The sequence below is a fragment of the Equus przewalskii genome, chromosome 16 (assembly GCF_037783145.1).
Source record: "Equus przewalskii isolate Varuska chromosome 16, EquPr2, whole genome shotgun sequence".
In the NCBI taxonomy this organism is placed as follows: domain Eukaryota; kingdom Metazoa; phylum Chordata; class Mammalia; order Perissodactyla; family Equidae; genus Equus; species Equus przewalskii.
Genome location: NC_091846.1, coordinates 28,800,720 through 28,819,795, shown reverse-complemented (window position 1 = coordinate 28,819,795; position 19,076 = coordinate 28,800,720). Strand labels below are relative to the sequence as shown.

Here is a 19,076-nt window from a genome sequence, read left to right as displayed (position 1 = left end):
TTATGAAATGAAATAACTTCTACTTCCAAAGAGTCTAATATGTTACAGGATAAAAAATTTCCAGAAATAGTAATAAAAAAGGTTGAGTCAGTAAAAAAAAAAACAAAAAAAGAGAATTTGATTAAATTAGCAATGAGCTACCATGTCTGAAATAATTCACAATAAAGTTGACTATAAATAGTTTCTTTGTTGAATGAATTTGTAATGGGCACTGACAACTTGGTATCCCTTTGAGAAACTAAATGATTTGTGTCCCCCTCCTCCAGGAGCCTTCTTCCACTTGGAGTAATCTGTCGATGAAAATAATCTGTAACCAATCTATAAACGAAAATTTTGGTGGGTTTATTCTGAGCTAAAATGTGAGGACCATGGCCCGGGGCCTTTCTTCCTGAAGGAAGAAAGGGCACCAAAGAAGTGGGGTGTACAGAGTGGTTATATACCCCCAAAGAGGATGTTTCACATATGATTGAAATGTCCCTTTTACAATAGTTGAGAGACTGCTCTGTCAGCACAGCGATTGATGGACACAGGTAGATCTGCTGTCTTGGTGAACACAGCAGGGTGGCAGGTGTGTTGTCTCAAGCTGGGTGGTCACAGGTGAGCTGGGTGGTGGTCATAGGTGAGCACAGCAATCAGTTCCTAGCCTAGGGAGAGATGCTTATCCTTAAGGAAATGCCAATGTGGGGGGACATTGTACCTTTATCTTAAGGACATTTGTTCTTGCCATAGTAAATGTTTAAAGCAGATCTACAATGCATGCTCAATGGCCACGGTCAGGCCCTTTTGGAAAAAACAAAGTCAGGCCGAATTAGGTTTACACCAAAGGGCTTCCTCATATACTCCAATATATCCTATTGCTTGCCATTTCTATTTGTCAAACCTAAAACAACAAAATACATGGAGCCATTTTTCAGATCCATTGAGAGCCAACTCAGCCCAAAACCCAAAGGTGTAGGGAAAGGGGATTTTCACTTAGCTTCCTCTCAGAGATCTCCAGATTGTTTTAAAGATTGTGAAGACACTCTTGTGTCTACAGTACTAACAGAAGGTTGATTCATGTTGTGGACAAGGATAACAAAATGGCGTGACATATTTTGGGGCTTCTAAAGTGGAGCTGGGAGGAAATGGGGCTTATGCACACACACCACCTTGATACCCAGATGGAATGTAACTTTTGAACTGTGCCTCACTGTTGTCAACTTGACCTTCTTTCAAGAAATATGCTTACTCCCATAGATAAGAACTTTGTGCCTTAGAGATGGCCTTAGCAACCAATCACATACGACCAAGAAGTAACAGTTGTTGCTAGCACCAGTGACGAATCTTGCAAAACGACCTGTCTAATTTATCTCTTTTTGCCTTTATAAATCCTTGCTTCCTTTGTCTTCCTCAGAACACATTGTGGGTTTCTACCTGAATCTGTGTCTCCTGGATTGCAATTCTAATTGTCCAAATAAACATCTGCTGTTTGAATTGTAGTGAAGTTTTCCTTGGTCCACAGTGTCTTTCCACAAGGATTCCACATCAATAAAGTGTGAGCTTAGGACTTTCCCTGAGAGCAGCAGAACACCAGGATTTCCTCAGACCTGAACATTCTTTGGGGAGCAAGACTGGGGTGGGTGTAGAGACTGTTGCCAGCTAAGTTGAAACCTTTGGTCCCATTTGGGAAATTTTCAGAGGCACTGGAAGCAATGTAAAATCTCAGCGCATAGGCCATAACACATTATGTTTCATAGCACACTATGACGATGCACCTAGCTTTCTAGTTCCCTGGAGTTTAGGCTCTTGACCACATCTGGAGACATCCCACAATGCGAAGATCAGCAGTGGCTTGGGATTTTAATCAGATATATTTTACTATAGAAAAAATGAAATCAGGAATTATTTAGCAATTTAATACAAAATTCAAGCTCTCACTAAGGTGGAAAATAAAACAAAGATTATTCTCTTTGTATTCTTATAAACTATCTTCCCTGAGAAAAGCAGAATACGAAGGATGAAAAAGGAGCATTTCTTCTTTTCACATATTCATACTGGTTCTCAAATTTTTCTTAGCCTGGAATGCGCCACCTGCTGGCATTATTGAAACTAGATCACTCAAACAATTTTCAGGGTCAGAGATGTTTAAGAGGCCTTGAAAGGTCAACTACTATCTTTCTTTTACTCTGAAAAAAAAAAAAAGCAAAGACAAGTCAAAGACTAACTGATCCTGGAAACTCTTTCCACCCCCCCACCCCAAACTGCTATTAGCCTAAGTTGATGTCACCCTTGTTAACAAGCTCATTTAGTGTTGTCTCCTACAACATCTTGGTAATTTTCTCTCTTCCATCTATCATCCTAAATTTCATGCTAAATATTTTTCTTAAATCATTCACTTTGTTTTTTTGTTTTGTTGGGTTATTTTGAGGAAGATTAGCCCTGAGCTAATATCTGCTGCCAATCCTCCTCTTTTTCTGAGGAAGACTGGCCCTCAGCTAACATCTGTGCCCATCTTCCTCTATTTTATATCTGGGACTCCTGCCACAGCATGGCGTGACAAGTGGTGCATAGGTCCACATCCGGGATCCAAACCAGCAAACTCCAGGCTGCCAAAGCAGAAAGTGCGAACTTAACCACTGTGCCGCCGGGCTGGCCCCTACTTTGGTTTTTAATTGTACATTTTCAAATCTTCATTTCAATAACTTTTATTTTTCCATCTTTTTCTACTAACAGTATTCTTCAGATTCCCTTTATAAGCATTATTTTCCAACTTAGATCCAAAGTGGTCTATATTGAGGAATACAATGTAATCTATACTGTGTGCATGTATGTAGATATACATCTTATGATTTTTTCCCTCTTCATTATGAAAAATTTCGAACATGCTCCAAAATAGAGAGAACAGTATAATGAAGCCCCACACAACCATCACGAATTCTCAACACTTATCAACTCAGTGTTTCACCTACCCTCCCACCTCCCCCATCTCTTCCCCCTCACCGGATTAATTCAAAGCAAATACAAAACATCACATCTTTTCATCTGTAAGTATTTTAGTTTGTAGCTCCAGAAGATAAAGACTTTTAAAAAATATAATCACTCTAAAAATTAAAAATAGCTTCTTAGTATAATCAAATATCTGGTCAGTATTCAAATTTCCCTGATTGTGTCAGATTTTTTTCTTTTTCTTTTTTTTTTGGCAATTTGTTCATATCAGGATTTAAATAAGGTCCATACATTGCAATTTGTTGCTATATTTTTTGTTTGTTTTAATCTCTAGTTTCTCCCCTCTTTTTTGTTTTTCCTTTGTGATGTATTTGTTGAAGAAAGTGGATCCTTTGCCTTGAGGAATTTCACACAGTCTAGATTTTTCTAGACTTGCATGTACCATCTTCCTTTGTTCCCTGTATTTCTTATAAACTGGTCTAGACGCTTGAGCAGACTCAGATTTACATTTTTTTGGCAAAATGACTTCGTATGTGGGTTAGATACTTCCAAAAGAAGGTACATAATATTTAGTTGTGTCTTTTTTAAATGATATTAGTAGCACTTGATTGCCAAGATTCGTTATTTCAGTAGAGGTTGCAAAATGGTGATATTTTATCATTTCATCTTCATTTATTAGCTGGAACCTCTATAAAGGGAAACTTACCCTCAACAACTATTTCTTGCCCTTGCTTTCAACTTTTTAAATGGAAAAATTAAAACTGCCAAAGTGGAGAAGCGATCAAATTCAAAAGATTGCTTTCTGAACAATTTCCAGGATTTCTAAATTCTATTTCAATCTTACGTTTTTTTACTTTAGTCATACAGCAATCTTCTGCAATTCTCAAATCCCAAAAGCTCTGAAAAACCTTATTTTCAATTCAAAAATAAAAAATCTCTGAGAACTGAAGGTTTTTTTGGTAACTTATTTGATGGGCAAACCTGTTGTAACCCAAACCAATTTGGTAGGGAAACCTGAGGGGGACTGACGTAGGCTATTTATATCTGTATTCATCTCACTTGGAATAAATATTCATATAATTTACTGAAGAAATATTTGTGTATTGGATTACAAGGTGCTGCCCCAGATCCTGCTGAGAGTGTTATGTGATGTACAGTATACGCATCTACCTTTCTAAATCCAAACTATCTTGAAGTTTAAAACAACTGGTCCCAAGTATTTCAGATAAATAACTGTGAACTGTAACAATCATATAGTAGTTAACATCCACTGAGTACTTATTTTTCACCTTGTAATGTAGTGTAAACATTTTCCATTTAACTAACTCACTATCTTCACAACACCCCTATGAAGTAGGTTCAATTGCAATGCCCATTTTAGGGAACCGAGGCACAGCATGGTTAGATGACTTGCTCAAGATTGTGCCCAAAGGGACAATCTAATGGCCAAAGGGATTTGAACCAAGAAGGCTGGGCTGCACCAAGACCTTGTTTCTGCCCACTGTAGTCTCTGTCTAATGAAAGGGGACGTCATTCTCCCAGATCTCCATGATCTGACTTCAATCTAGCCTCTTTCTTCTATCATGACATCCAAGAACCTCATGTTTCAGCTCAGCAAGATGACTCTGTATTTCTCAAAAACGTGCTTCCAAACTTGTCTTTTTTGTTCATATTGCTAAAGGTTTTTTTTTTTTTTTGAGTAAGATTAGCCCTGAGCTAACACCTGCCACCAATCCTCTTCCTTTTGCTGAGGAAGGCTGGCCCTGAGTAACTTCCGTGCCCATCTTCCTCTACTTTATATGTGGGATGCCTACCACAGCATGGCTTTTGCCAAGTGGTGCCATGTCCGCACCCAGGATCAGAACTGACCAACCTGGGCCACCGAAGTGGAACGTGAGCACTTAACTGCTGTGCCACCAGGCTGGCCCCTAAAGGGTATTTTTTTAAAAGGTAAGGCTATGGCCCTTGTACAAATATGAGATACACACCTGTGAAAAACTTTAATTAATTAATTATCAATTAACGAGGGATGCTATAACTAAAGAAAAATGCCAAGAGAAAATATAAATACACCATAAGGAATGCTGAAATGAATTTATTTAAAAGATGAGAAACTGGTCAATATATACAAGGCAATAATCACTTGCATCTCCATTACACACAATTTGCATTTCTAGGCAGAAGAATCATCTGCTTTGTTAGCAGTTTTCTACAGTTTAAAAGAGTTGTAAAATAGCTCAAAGGCAATAAGAAACGGTTCATTCAACAAGGCATTCTATAATCTTTCTGCCCATTTCAATATCTCACAATTTTTCTTGACAATACTAATTCCTGTGTCTGGAGTGAAATTCATTGACGTTGTCTTCATCAAAGACTTATTGGGTACCTACTACGCGCCAAGCACTCTGCTAAGTGCTAGAGGTTCAAGGTGAGGAAAGCAGACACCATTCCAGCTGTCATTGTCTTTTTTTTTTTTTTTTTTTTAAAGATTTTATTTTTTTTTTCCTTTTTCTCCCCAAAGCACCCCCGTACATGGTTGTATATTCTTCGTTGTGGGTCCTTCTAGTTGTGGTATGTGGGACGCTGCCTCAGCGTGGTCTGATGAGCAGTGCCATGTCCGCACCCAGGATTCGAACCAACGAAACACTGGGCCGCCTGCAGCGGAGCGCGCGAACTTAACCACTCGGCCACGGGGCCAGCCCCCAGCTGTCATTGTCTTTTATAGACCAGCTCCTCCACCTAATCACAGTTAGTTCTTCCTTTCTTTAGGCTCCCATATCATCTCAATTACATCTCACGTAATATTGCTAAGTCTTTCCTTGTATCATACTTGGCAATTTGTTACGCACACTAGATTTTACAGTTCTGGGGAGCAGGATGCAAGTCCCAAAATCTGAACATCTTTTGCAGAAGATAGTAAATTATCTTTCTATTCTTGAGGAGGTAAAAACAACTGCAGTTCAGTTTAACAAATATGTTTTTGACTCTCTGCTGTATTAAGATGCTATGCTATGCGCTACAGGAAGACGATTAAGTCAACAAAGGCTTTTTTTGAGCATCAGCTGTAAAACATGGGGAATACACAGTCAAACAAGACACGGTGTCTGATCCAGAGGAACTTCAGTCTGATGGAGGAAATGGACAAGTAAGTTAATGACTTCAACATAGTATGATGAGTGCTATATTAGAGGTGAGTACTGAGTGTTTTGAGAAAACACGGAGGAGGGGCAGCCACATCAGAGTAGGGGGCAGGGATGGCTTCTGGGAGAAGCTGATGCTTAATCTGAGTTTTGAAGGGCAAGTAGGCATTACCTATGTCACCCAGGGAAGTCCCTAAAACATTTTCCACATCTAATGCTTTGTTTCTCATTTGTGCTTGCTTATAGGAACCAAGGCAGAATGATGCTAGGTGGCCAAATGGCAGAACTGTCACTGACTAGTTGCCCCAAGGAACTCAATGGTGGGTTTGGAAGCATTTAATTTTTTTCCAAATTGTTTTTTTTATTTTGTTATGTTAAAGAGATGCAATCACCAATCACCCTGGACCTGACTAAGCCTCACCACAAGAGCAATGCCTATGACCTTTACCTTATTTTTAATGCTAAGATCTCTCTAGGAGGAGCATGATCCTTATTACCATATCTTGTAGCATATGTGGAAGCATGTTTTCCAACTGAGCCTGCGCAAGCAGTTACCCACCTCTCCCTTTTGAATATTCATTCCTCATCTGAAATGAAAGGTCCCTGCTTCCCTTTGCTCAGGGACGCCATGACTTTGGAAATGATTCCTCATGGTCTCCTATTTGCTGCAAATATATATATATATTTTTTTTAAAAGATTTTATTTTTCCTTTTTCTCCCCAAAGCCCCCCGGTACATAGTTGTATATTCTTCGTTGTGGGTCCTTCTAGTTGTGGCATGTGGGACGCCGCCTTAGCGTGGTTTGATGAGCAGTGCCATGTCCGCGCCCAGGATTCGAACCAACGAAACACTGGGCCGCCTGCAGCGGAGCGCGCGAACTTAACCACTTGGCCACGGGGCCAGCCCCTGCTGCAAATATATTTTACTTTGTGAAACAATTTACTTCTGGTGGAGAGTCTTATTTAACTTGACAGGAGGCCAAACCACTTTGGTTTGGTAACATAACCAGTCCAAACCAGAAAGGTCCAAGAAGGCGATGGGGTGCCATGCATAGAGGGAAACTGTGGGGGATCAGAATTCGCCACTTCAAAATATATCTCTAGGGGCCAGCCCCATGGTATAGTGGTTAATTTTGTGCACTCTGCTTTAGCAGCCGAGGGTTTGCGGGTTTGGATCCCTGGCATGTGCCTACACATGGCTCATTAAGCCACACTGTGGTGGCGTCCCACATACAAAGTGGAGGAAGATTGGCATGGGTGTTAGCTTATGGACAATCTTCCTCAAGCAAAAAGAGGAAGATTGGCAACAGATGTTAGCTCAGGGCCAATCTTCCTCACCAAAAAAATTAATTAATTAATTAATTAAGAGAAAATTACACACACACAATATGACTCTTTGCTTTAATTATTTTCAAGAGCAAAAGACTATGAAAGAAACTTTGACCTCCCTCCCAAGTGCCTATAAGAAATTTAAGATAAAAGGCCTGTCCCCAGAACAGGCCATCACCATAGATAACTCTGGGTATCAGTAGACTTGGGAGGAACCTTGCTAAGCCCCTTCTTATCAAAGTTCTGTTCACCAAACATTTGCTTTCCCATCTCCATGTGAATTGCCTTCCTCCCCGTTGAAGTCCCAAACCACTACCCCCAACACCCTCCTTTGTCTTTAGCTGAAGATGATATATAAGCTGGCAGCTCAGCCATTCTGGCAAGTTGTTTTCCTGAGTTTCTGCCATGTATACATGACATATAGCTTTGTTTGATTTTCTCCTGTTATTCTTTCTTGTGTCAATTTAACTCATAGCCCAGCCAGAAGGACCTAGAGTGGGTAGAGACAATGTTCTTCCTATAAAATGTGTGCAAAAGGTGCCATGTGCAAAAAGGGAAGATCTGTGCATGCCCCAAATGCCCTGAGTGGAGGCCCCTCCCCCTTCACATCCTATAAGAACCCTGCTCACCTTCCTTTTGAGGAGAAGGTATTTTAGAGCATGAACTCTGGCTCCTCCATTCGTTGATCAATGAAAAATGTTTCTGCTCTGCTATTCCGAGTCTGGTCTCATTCTACTGGTGTGGGCAGCTCTGGGCAAAAGGTCCCACTTGCGGGTCACTGGTCCCTTGGGGCTTGGTAACAGCTAGGCACAGATAGGAAGGGCATCACAGATACACGCTGAGAATTTGGGAAATTACAAGTAGTGCAGTCTGGCTGAGTGATGGGACATGAGGCTACAAAGACAGGCAGAACCAAATCATAGAGGGCTTCACATACTTAGATAAAGTGGCTCAGCTTGGGCCAGGGCAGTGGCATAGTGGTTAAATTTGCATGTTCAGCTTCAGCAGCCTGGGGTTCGCAGTTTGGGATCCTAGGCGAGGACCCACACACTGCTCATCAATCCATGCTGTGGCAGGTGTCCCACATATAAAGTAGAGGAAGATGGGCATGGATGTTAGCTCAGGGCCAATCTTCCTCAAAAAAAAAATAAGAAAAAAAAAGAGGCTCAGCTTTCACCTGAAAGCCATGGAAGAATTTTAAACAATAAGTGTTATTAGATTTGTATTTTACAAAGATCATGTGGTAGGCTGAAAAATGCCCCTCTCTGTCCCAAAATGTCCTCATCCTAATCTCTAGAATCTGTGAAAACGTTACCTTACACGGCAAAGAGGGACTTTGCAGATGTGATGAAGTATTTTAAGATGGGGAGATTATCCTGCATTATCTCGGTGGGCCCAAGGTAATCACAAGGGTCCTTATAAGACAGAGGCAGTAGAATTAGAGTCAGACAGAAGATGTGAGGAGGACGCAGAGGTCAGAGAGGAGAGAACATGCTATGCTGTTGGTTTTGAAGATGGAAGAGAGGGCCACAAGCCCTGAAATGTAGGTGGCCTTGAGAAGCTGGGAAAGGCGAGGAGATGCATTCTCTCCTGGAGCCTCCAAAAGGAATGCAGTCCTGCAGACACATTTCAGACTTCTGACCTCAGAACTGTAAGATAATAAATTTGTATTGCTTTAAGCCACTAAATTTGTGGCAATTTGTTACAGCAGCAATAGGAAATTAGTACAGACTCCCTTGGCCTCTATGCAGAAAATGAATTGAAGGAAGCTGGCCAAGGATCCACGGAAACTAGTTAGTATGCTGTGAGAGGCAGTTTAGCATAGTGGCTAAACGTACAAGCTTTGGTAAGATGGCCCTTACTTCTTAGTTTTGTAATTTGGTACAAATTTACTTTTTTAAAACTTCAGTTCTCATTTGTAAACAGGGGGTAATAGTATTTTTCTCATAGTATTTTCACGAATATTAAATAAGAAATAGCACATTATATATAGTGCCTGGTATAGAGTAAGTGCTCAATAATAGTTATTATTAAATGATTACAGTAACTGAGAAGACAAGAGAGAATAAATAGAGAGGAGTAAAGTCTCCAAAGAAGGTAGAAATGTATTCCCTTCTAAGCACAGATGGAGGAATTAATTCTGCATGGGCCAGAAGGCACTGTTTTTGCTGAGAGAGGAAGAAAGAAGAGAAACGATGGGTGCGAATGACTGCTCAAGAAATTTGGGTTGATTGAGTGAATAGATAAGGAGAAAATGGTATGATCCAGAAACTGGCAAGTTAGATGCGGTTGAAGAATAGGTGTATTGAAAATAGAGGATTGAGTGAGCTAGCCTACATCCCTTGCATCTTGAAGAGTGAATGGAACTTATTAAGGAATCAACAAATATTTGCTGAAAGAAATAGGAGCTTGTCATTAGAACATGGATTGTCCCCACAAGCATCTGATTGGAGTCACTGTTCTCAGAAATTATAGATGTATAAAGAACAAGCCTATGAAAGCAACAGCTCTTGGCTTCATGCTGGAGGCAGGATGCTAGAGCCTCAACACACAGGTAAAAAGACTTTTCTCTCAGTGTTACCCTGACAGACTACTAATCCCAAAAGGCTACTAACATGAAGATCTCATCTTCAATAACAGGTATGTTATGCCTGCTGTAAGAAGCTTTCTTGGAGTTAAAAGAATATTGGCAAATCTCTTCTCATTTAAAAATAATTAGAAAAATAAGATAGTAGATTGCTGGAATTTATGATTTAAGAGGTGGGACAGCTCTTACTAATTCAAAATTTGGCCATGGGAGTGGGTGGCTAAGATAGGGTAGAAGGTGAAAGTCTTTGGAGATGAAACCAAGGAACTCTAAGGCTAGATGGGAGTTTTTTGTTTTTGTGCCTTATCTAAATTCAGAAGAATGGTGGCCTATTTCAGCCTGGATTAGGATGACATGCCTTGAAGCAGTGGTTCTCAATTCTGGTTGCATATTACAATTACCTGGGAAGAATTTTAGAAGCCCAATCTCTACCCCACCCCAACTGAATCAGAATTTATGGAGGTAGGACTCAGCCATCAGTAGTTTTCTAAGCTCCTTAGGTGATAGAAAAGCGCAGACAAGATTGAGAACCCCAGCCTTCAAAACACTTCCAATTTATAAAACATAAAACAGAGCAAGACAAAGGCATAAAAGAAGGACAAAGTGCTATGTAAATTCATAGAAGAGAGAGATCAGATATACTGGGAAGACTTGGAAAGACTTCAGGAAAGTCATGTTGTTTGAGATGAAGGATTTAAAAGATAAAGACTTGGGTAGTGGAAGAACAATCTCTGATAAAACTATCAGGTTGAGCAAAAGTATAAAGTTTAGAAAATAGTGGACCTGATATAGTCATTGGTTCCACTGCTATATAAGGAAATCGTAGGAGCAAAGTGAAAGAAAAATCTGAGAATAGACTGAGTTCTAGGCAATGGGGGCCATTGAGAGCTTTGATACACTGAGTGACCCATTTAGAATTTTGGAGAGAAAAGACACATATAGAGGCAATGTGCAAAATGAAATGGAGAGGAGAGAGCCTGAAAATAGAGGGACCAGTTATGAGGTTTTTGCAATATTTAGTTTTAAAGTGGAGCCGGAATGGAAAGCAGGGGAGGAAAGGCAGAAACGTAGATCTAGAATCTAAAGGACTAAGCAACTTGGATGTGGGGAATAATAAAGAGGAGTCAAAGAGGGTCAGAATGTTTTAACTGCAAGAGTGGTGTCATTAACAAAAATAGAGCAGTCAGCACTTGGATTGGTTTGATGGGAAGATGATTAGTTTTATTTTTACTGTTCAAGCAGAAAAATGCTTATTAGACATCTAGATGGAGAGATATTTAACAAACAAGTGGGAGTGAAGGCTAGGAGATCAAACGAGGGCTTGAAACTGGAGACATTTACAATCTGCTTGGTGCTAATGATGGAAGCAATAGGAGCAGGAGAATTTATTAATTCTGTTTCACTGGTGAGTAGCAGGTGCTCAATGAACATGCTTTATTGCTGTTGTTGAAAAAGAAAGCAGAATTGTCTAAACAACCAACATTTAGGAGAAGGAAGAGGAGTTGATGGAGGACCCAGAGAATGACTAGGAAGAGAGACAGGAGGAAACCCAGGACTCTGCAAGGTCTTGGTGACCTAAGGCAGAAAAAGTCAAGAAGGACAGGGTGGTCCACTGTGTGAAATGCTACAGAGAGGGGAAGGAAACTGTGGACTGAAACAATCTTTGGATTTGGATGCTAGGCAATCCCTAACATGTAAGCTTCATGAGGGCACATATTTTCGTTTGTTGGAAGACTGCCTGTCACATTGTGCCCAATAATTAAGTACTGAACAAATGAATTGGTAATATTTCAGAGAACATTTTCAGAAGACCATTGGAGGCAGAAGCCAAATCTTAAGGAATAAGTAGAGTTGCCACTTTCCTAGAAGAAACCCAGTATCTCTTGTCCATTTTCCATAAATAGTCAGAGCGACCTTTTAAAAAATAAATCAGATCATGTCACTTTCCTGCTTAAAATGCTTCAATGGCTTCCCACTGAACTTAGGATAAAACCAAACCAAACCACGTTGCTTGATTTGGCACACCCTGCACAAACTGGCCTACATTTTCAACTCAACTGTGCACGACATTCCCTCTCACGTACTACCCTCCAGCCACCTCCTTAAACTTGAAGTTCCTACCTGTCACTTTTATGCCTTGACCATGCCAATCTTGTTCCTCCATTAGGGTATTTGCATGTGGTTCCCTTTGGCTAGAATACCATCTTTAACATCTCTGTTCCCATTACCACTTCCCCAGAGGCCTTTCTTGATCGTTCCTGAGTACCTGCTTTAAAGTAGTCCTTTCCTCAAGCCCCATTGCCCTCACATGACCTTGTTTTATTTCCTTCCTAGGACTTCCTACAGTCTGGAATTATCTTGCTTATTTATTTGTCTATTTTCTGGCTTCTCTCATTAGAATAGAACTTATATAAGGAGGGAGGAAAATGCAGATTGCAAGGGGAATAACTGATGAATAAAAGTTCAGGAAAAGCAAAAGAAGATGGGATCAAGAGCTCTAAGAGAGGAATGAAAGTGGTCTTTCTTCCTTCAAATTAGGGCAAGGAAGGAAGAAGAGAGCAGAAATATTAGGGAATCTGAGGTGTAATGCGTCCTGCAATCTGATGAGTTCCTTTCCCATCCACCGTTAACTACACGGTTAAACTGGTTGTGGGAATAGCAGCAAACGACTTGATTTTACCCTGTCAGCTGGCTCTGCAAGAGATGCTGTGTATATGGGGTGGAGAACATCCTTTTCTAGATTCTTTCCTCCTTGGCTCTACTAGGCTTAGCAAGAGAATCACTGGCCCATATTACAGATGTTGTTACTGTTTTTTTACTGTGTGCCTGATTCTAAAAGAGGTATACCCTGCCTGAAGCACCAGGAAGGAACATCTGGGTGGAGACCACCCCCCCAACCCCCGTGGAGTTTTAGCATTCTTCCTGAGAGACAGCCAGTTCAGATTTACAATGCATTTGTTTTTTTCTATGAGCTTAGAAATGACTAAGCATTACATTCACATAACCCTGCTGTGAAAGATTACAACAATGTTATTATAACCCCATTTTCTGTTGAAAGGTGGAAATAAATTTGCTCCAGACTAAACAGGAAGTCAGTAATAAAATTACAGCCACTGGATAATGCAGGCTTTCTGACTGTGCATGCATTACATCTTTTATGCATTCTACAGTTCAGGCTGACAACTACCAGCAACACCACTGGCGTTCTTTTCAATTCCTCGTCTCTTCCTTCACCCCTCGCCCCCACCACCAGCCCCCAGTATAGACAACAAAGGTATGTGTGCTTTGTGTGTCATGGTGTGTGAATGACAGATGAGGAAAATATTAAATATGAGTATTTATAACAACCCACTTCTCAGTGTTTCGGAATGCAGGTTCCTTTGCACTGCTGGGAGATGCTGGGGAGGTTGTGGGAAGGGGGAGAAGTTGGCAGCGGGTGGGAAGCTGCGGAGTGCAAATGAAAAACCAGCATGGGCTACCTGACTTAGGGGTGGGGAGAGACATGGCAAAGGTCTGGCAGCTGCCACAGAGAGTGGGGACAGCTAATGCTTTGTAGTAAGTTAGGCTGGTCTAGGTCCACTGGAAAATTTCATAAAAGAGAAACATTACTTGTCTCCAAAATATTTACATTTGGCACTATGCTTTCTTCGCCCTCTTCTCTTTTACTTTCTTTTTTCAATTTGTCACTTTGAAATTGGCCTTGAGGTGTGGCAGAGTAGCTTGAGCTGGCTGAGCTACATTCCAGGAAAGTCCATGTCCTGTGAGAGTCAAGGGATGGCCTGACTGGGGCACTGGGGCTTCAGCCCTTCACACAGTTAACCCTTTGCTCCTGAGGATGTAAATTGGGAGCCAAAGCATTTTCAGGAGTCAGTAATGCCCTGATGAGCAAACAGTGGGTAGGGACTATGGAAGTGGTTGGCTATGAGGGTGCTGTGAACAGGCCCTTCTCTGCCCCTGCCTGGTGGTCTAGGAGACTACCACTAGGTCAGGGGCAACCCAGCCAAGTTTCCCACAAAGCCCTCCTTGCCTACTTCCTCTCTAATAGCTTGGGAAGCTGTGTGTCCAGAACACATAGGCCCCTCTGGACCTCCTCCTTTTTAATAACAGTCCTTTCCATATTTTAAAAGAATTTTGTCTTTCTCCCATCTCCAACCAACTCAGGCTAGAGGGAAAAAAATATCAAAGAAGTTCCAGCTTAGCTCTGACTACAGTCCATTAAATGCAATTATGTATCAGTTACCCTACAGTCTCATAAATATGCACAAAGATCCAGAACATGTATAAATGAGCTTATCTACCTAATGTTTATACACTTAATATTAAACCTTAATATAGTTCTTCTTGTTATCCATGTATTTCCCTATCTTTCCAGACTCACACGTTTCTAGCACTATGCTCCTCTTTGTCTATAGTAGAATTGTCCCCCACTTGGAAGATCCTGGGTTCAATCTTGTTTCTTTCATTATTATATGGCTTGTATGAAGGGGAACCATCGGAGGAGAAACAGTGGATAGAGTTGGAGAATCAGTGGTCCCAAAAAACCACCATAATCCTCACTGACAATGTCAGGTGTTCTAAACTGCTCAGAATACTTTTTACTGTCATTTCAAACGTGCTTCCACATCGGCCCATTTCGAGGCCTGCCCGATGGCCTCACATACGTTGTGAATACTTCTTCGGTCTGCACGTAAAGGAGAAGACTTCTCTTAACGTCCAAGTCGAGCGGGAAAAGAAGGAAAACAAGTTCGTCCCATATTAAGAATTTACTTTGAGTTGAGCACTTCGAGGACAGAGACCAAGAAAGTCTGACTCTGACATTAATATTATCTTGGGCCACAAGCCCAACAATCAAAGGATAATATAAGTCAGTGACTTAGGAGGGGCTACGGTGGAGGAGTCCCACCTGGCGCCGAGGTTCGGGTGACAGAAGCGGCGGCCGGACACACGCCCCCACTATCTCTCGCCCCCGCTGCCCTCCGCCCAGCCCACCCCCGGCCGCCGGGCACCTCGCGCGTGCGCACACCGCCCGCTCGAGGGGGCGGGCGCTGGCTGCCATCTTGCCGCGCGCGGGAGCCGCGGCGGTCGCTTCCCCACAAGCAGCGCCGGAGCTGGGCTGTCCTCACACGGCGTTCCTTTTCCACTGCCAGCCCTGCCCAGGCTGCCCAGCCCCAACTCGAGGCCAATGCGCTAACCCCCCTCCCCCCCCCCAACGCCCGCAGCCCGACTCTTAGCCGCGGCTCGTCCCGGTGCCCACCCCCGCGAAACGGAGCTCCGGGCGCGCAGCCTCCCCGCCGGCCGCGATGCCGAACGTGCAGCTGCCGCCCAAGGAGAGCAACCTCTTCAAACGCATCTTGGTAAGTGGCCGGGACCCGCGCCGCCGCCCCGAGCCCTGTGCAGGCGGCGGTGCCCGCGCGAACCGGCTCGGCCCCGCTCGCGTCTGTGTTTATCTCCGAGCCCGCACTATCTGCTTCCCCGCCCCGGGCCGCCCGGGTCTCTCCTGGCCTCCGCGCGCTCCTTCCCTCTGCAGCCGCCCGCCTCGCCCCCGCCGCGCTCCTTCCAGAAACTTCACGCCGCCCTCAGCGGGCTCTGGGCAAGGGCGCGTCGGCCGGGTGGTGGCCCCGTGCGGCGCCTTGCGGCGGGCCTCGCCACCCTCCGACCCTCCTCGCTTGTTTCTTTTGCCAGGCTCCCCTCGGCCAGGTCTTCATTCATTGCTTTGTGTTTATTGCAGCGGGAGTGACCCCCTGGAGGGGTGGGGCTCCGCTTTACGCCGGTTACGGGAAAATCAGACGGGGAACCCTAGGAGGCCAAGCCTCTCCTTAAGAGCGAGTTTGCACGTTTTTGATGTAAAGTACTTACCCTCTTTGGAAAGTGAAAAAGTGACGAACTGCATTTCTCAGTTAAAAAGTCCAGCACAGCTCTTTGCTTTTAACTCGCGCAGGCCCTGCCTTGAGTAAGTGATTAAAAGCCGTGTGCGCTGGCTGGTTTGGCACTTGAGGGGAGCATTTACCTTGTTTCGGAGCAGAAACCTGAATAATGGCCCGGTAATGACCGCTGCCCGGGCGAGAGCGGAGTTTTCTGTAGGGTATGTGTCCAAGTCCCTGATGTCTTCACGGTTTTCCAGGTTACATTCTTCAGGGAGAAGAGGCAACATGCTTCTGCTTTTCTCAGTCTGCACTGGGGACTGTAGATTGTAGATGGGTAGCTGTCTATTCTAGTCTGTCTTTTCATCTGTGAGCAAGCGTTTAGATTTTAAGGATGGATTTATTTATTATTTAGAGCTTGTGTTGGTTCTATAACTATCAGCTGTTGCTTACCTTTAATATAAATAAGATACTAAGTTTAGAATGGTTTTTTTTCCTCTTCTCTCCAAAGCCCCTCAGTACATAGTTATATATTCTAGTTGTAGGTCTAGAATGGTTTTAAGTATTATCAACAGCAGATAAAAATTCATAGTAGCTGTTCTGTTTCAAGCCAGTAGAAACTTCACACTTAATCTTTAGAGTGTTAGAAAAGATACATAGTAGATGGGGTGAAAATTTTGTCTCAATTTTATATGGTGCTAAGTGTTGAGCAAGTAATGAGAGAGAAGTGTAAAAACCAAAAGTTCTATTTAAAACATTTTGGCAGATTGCTTCACTTGGCTTTGTATATATTTTCTTGTTTTGCTTTCACTTTTCTCGTACCTCATATTTTCACAGTACTGAATTGGAGAAGTGAACTTTTTTGCCCTTGTAGGTGTGTTTTTTTTTTTTTTTTTGGTCTAGGGAATCTAAAACATGTTGATGAAAAATCATCTATAAATTGTTAGTTGGATTGTTGGATTTCAGGACGTTTGACCTTATACTTAAAAGAAGACAGAACACTTATTTTCTCTATATATGGATATTTTCTACTTCAAATCATGTTTATTGGTAGCATAATGAAAAACAGCTACATGATTTATTATACTCTGGCTACAAAAAAGTTAAAGCCACTGCTGAGTTAACTTTATCTCCCAATAAATTGGGAAATGCTAAACATTTTTTGATCTGGGGATGTAATGTTTATTATAAGGTTGCATCAATTTAGGAGGGTGCTGCAAAAGTGAATGATTTTATCATCTCACAATTGCAATAAATGTGGGTAAAATTTTGCTACAGCAAATTCCATGCCAAACAAAAGTGTCTATAATAAAAATTTTTTTTAAGTTTGGTTGGTGGACCAGAGTGCTTTGCTACCAACAGTAAATTTTTTTTTTTATTATCAGTGTACCTAAACATGCCGTTACAAATTCGCCAGTTAGGTTATCACATTTTCTGCATGACTTGCATCTGCCTATCTTGTTCTCCAGACTGGCTGTTAGCATTACATTTTGTTGAATTTTGGAGCTACTCCATGCCCTCTTTTACAGATGAGACAATCAGACCCAGGAATGGTAAATGACTAAGTGTCGAAAGTTCTCTCTCTGGTTAGTAGCAAAGTTGAAACTAGAATCTATCTTTTCTACTAAGTATGTGTTCCTTACTGGACTTAAGACTTTGCTTTAACCTGAATATTTGGATACTGGAGACAGACTGCCTGGGTTTGAATTGTGGCCCTGATGCTTAGCAGCTGTGTAAACTCAATAACTGTGGGCCTCAGTCTCCATCTAAAATGGAGATGACATGTATCTCTTAGGCTTTCCTGGGATTTGAGTAAGGAGTAAATGAGAACAGGGCCTGACACATAGTAAATGCTTCCAATAAGTGTTAACTGTTGTTATTAGTATTATTGGTAGTATGATTATTATTACTTCCAGATCACTTGGTAAGTCAGATAAAAAATATAGTGTATCTCTTCTTTTCCTCTCCCCCATTAGTTCCTTCTTTTTGTTTTTTCCTCCTCATCATTTGTCAGGTGAACTCCTATAGTCAAATTCAGATCGTTAGTTTTTAAATTTTTATTTTAAATTATTCTTGGAATAGGTAATATATTCACACGGTTCAAAATTGAGGTTTCTCTCCTATCCTTGTCCCCTAGCCACCAAGTTCCCTTCCCCAGAGGCAGTCAAGAAGCTTCAATTTAAATATTTTTTTCTGTGAACACTTTTCTCTCCTCCACTTGCCACTCCTGCTGCAAGGATTAATCGCTTCCTCCTCCTTTGCTGGTACCGTTTTGCTTTGAACTTAGAGGGCTGCCTTTATTGAGCGGTGCTTCTTTGTCTAGAACCTGAGGATGTGCCATGTTTAAAATATGCAAGATCCCTGTTCTCATGGAGCTTACAGTATGGTGGGGAAGGTAGACACTGAGAAGTAATCAAGAATTTCAGGAAATGATAGCGCTATGTAGAAAGTCGAGTAATATGGTAGAGAATATGTGTGAGTGGTGGGTAGGAGGCTGGTAGTTTTATATAGAGTGGTCAGGTAGGTGATGTGCGAAACTCTGACTGTAAGGAGTCGCCGTGGGAAGATCTGGAGAAGAACATTTCAGGTAGAAGGAGCACAAATGCAGAGGTCCCCTAAGGGGGTCAGCTTGACATGTTGAGTACTAGAAGGAACACCCATAACAATATAAGTGAGAGGGTGAGTGAAAGAAGATGAGATGTTCTCCTGGTCAGTGGCTGTGGATGACAGGCACTGATTACTTAGCCTGGCTGGTGGCATTGAGGAATAGAGGTTGCTTACACTTGTATTAGATTAGTGATGGAGAGACCATGGTCTTTGGAGTCAGACCGGAGTTTGCAACTAAGCGGACCTACTTATAAATAAATTTTATGAACTCTTAAGTTTCAGTTTCCACATCTCTAAGGTGGAGGTAATGACACCTACCTTAAGGAATTATGTTATAACAAGTTTTGTACAGACATATGGTAGTTGCTCGATAAATGGCAGTATTTTTGGTGTATATGCCTTGGTTCTGTTTTTGAAGTAGCAAAGTCTTTTAATGCAGTTTATAGTATTTTTCTATATTTTTATCACACATGTTTTTGCTTTTGGATTTTGAATTTAAGAAAGCTGTAGCAGTGTTGGCTGACAATTATGTTCTCTGTTTATTGTGTTTTTTTCCTTTATCTTCTGTAAAAGTGAAAGTGCTCATACTAGAACAGTTTGGCAAGGAGCAGGTAACAGCAGTACACTT

General features: G+C 41.9%; 2 protein-coding genes across 17 annotated transcripts in view; one reads left to right on the top strand and one right to left on the bottom strand.

Moving 5' to 3' along the window:
* MTRF1 (mitochondrial translation release factor 1) overlaps positions 1-16,163 on the bottom strand; it is a 58,063-nt gene extending 41,900 nt beyond the window's left edge. The window contains exon 1 of the mRNA XM_070578418.1: positions 15,988-16,163. The gene's annotated coding sequence lies outside the window, so the exon portion shown is untranslated. The remainder of the gene's footprint in view (positions 1-15,987) is intronic.
* Positions 14,998-19,076, top strand: part of NAA16 (N-alpha-acetyltransferase 16, NatA auxiliary subunit) — a 69,167-nt gene continuing 65,088 nt past the window's right edge. For 12 of the 16 annotated variants that reach the window (XR_011527890.1, XR_011527888.1, XR_011527887.1 and 9 more), the window contains exon 1: positions 15,013-15,334. Coding sequence is in view for 8 of the 16 variants with exons in the window: in XM_070578415.1 (XP_070434516.1) it covers positions 15,281-15,334 (54 nt within the window). In the remaining 8 variants the exon portion in view is untranslated. Of the gene's footprint in view, positions 15,335-19,076 lie in introns of all 16 variants that reach the window. The other 4 variants (XR_011527884.1, XM_070578412.1, XM_070578410.1 and 1 more) reach the window with 2 other exon arrangements.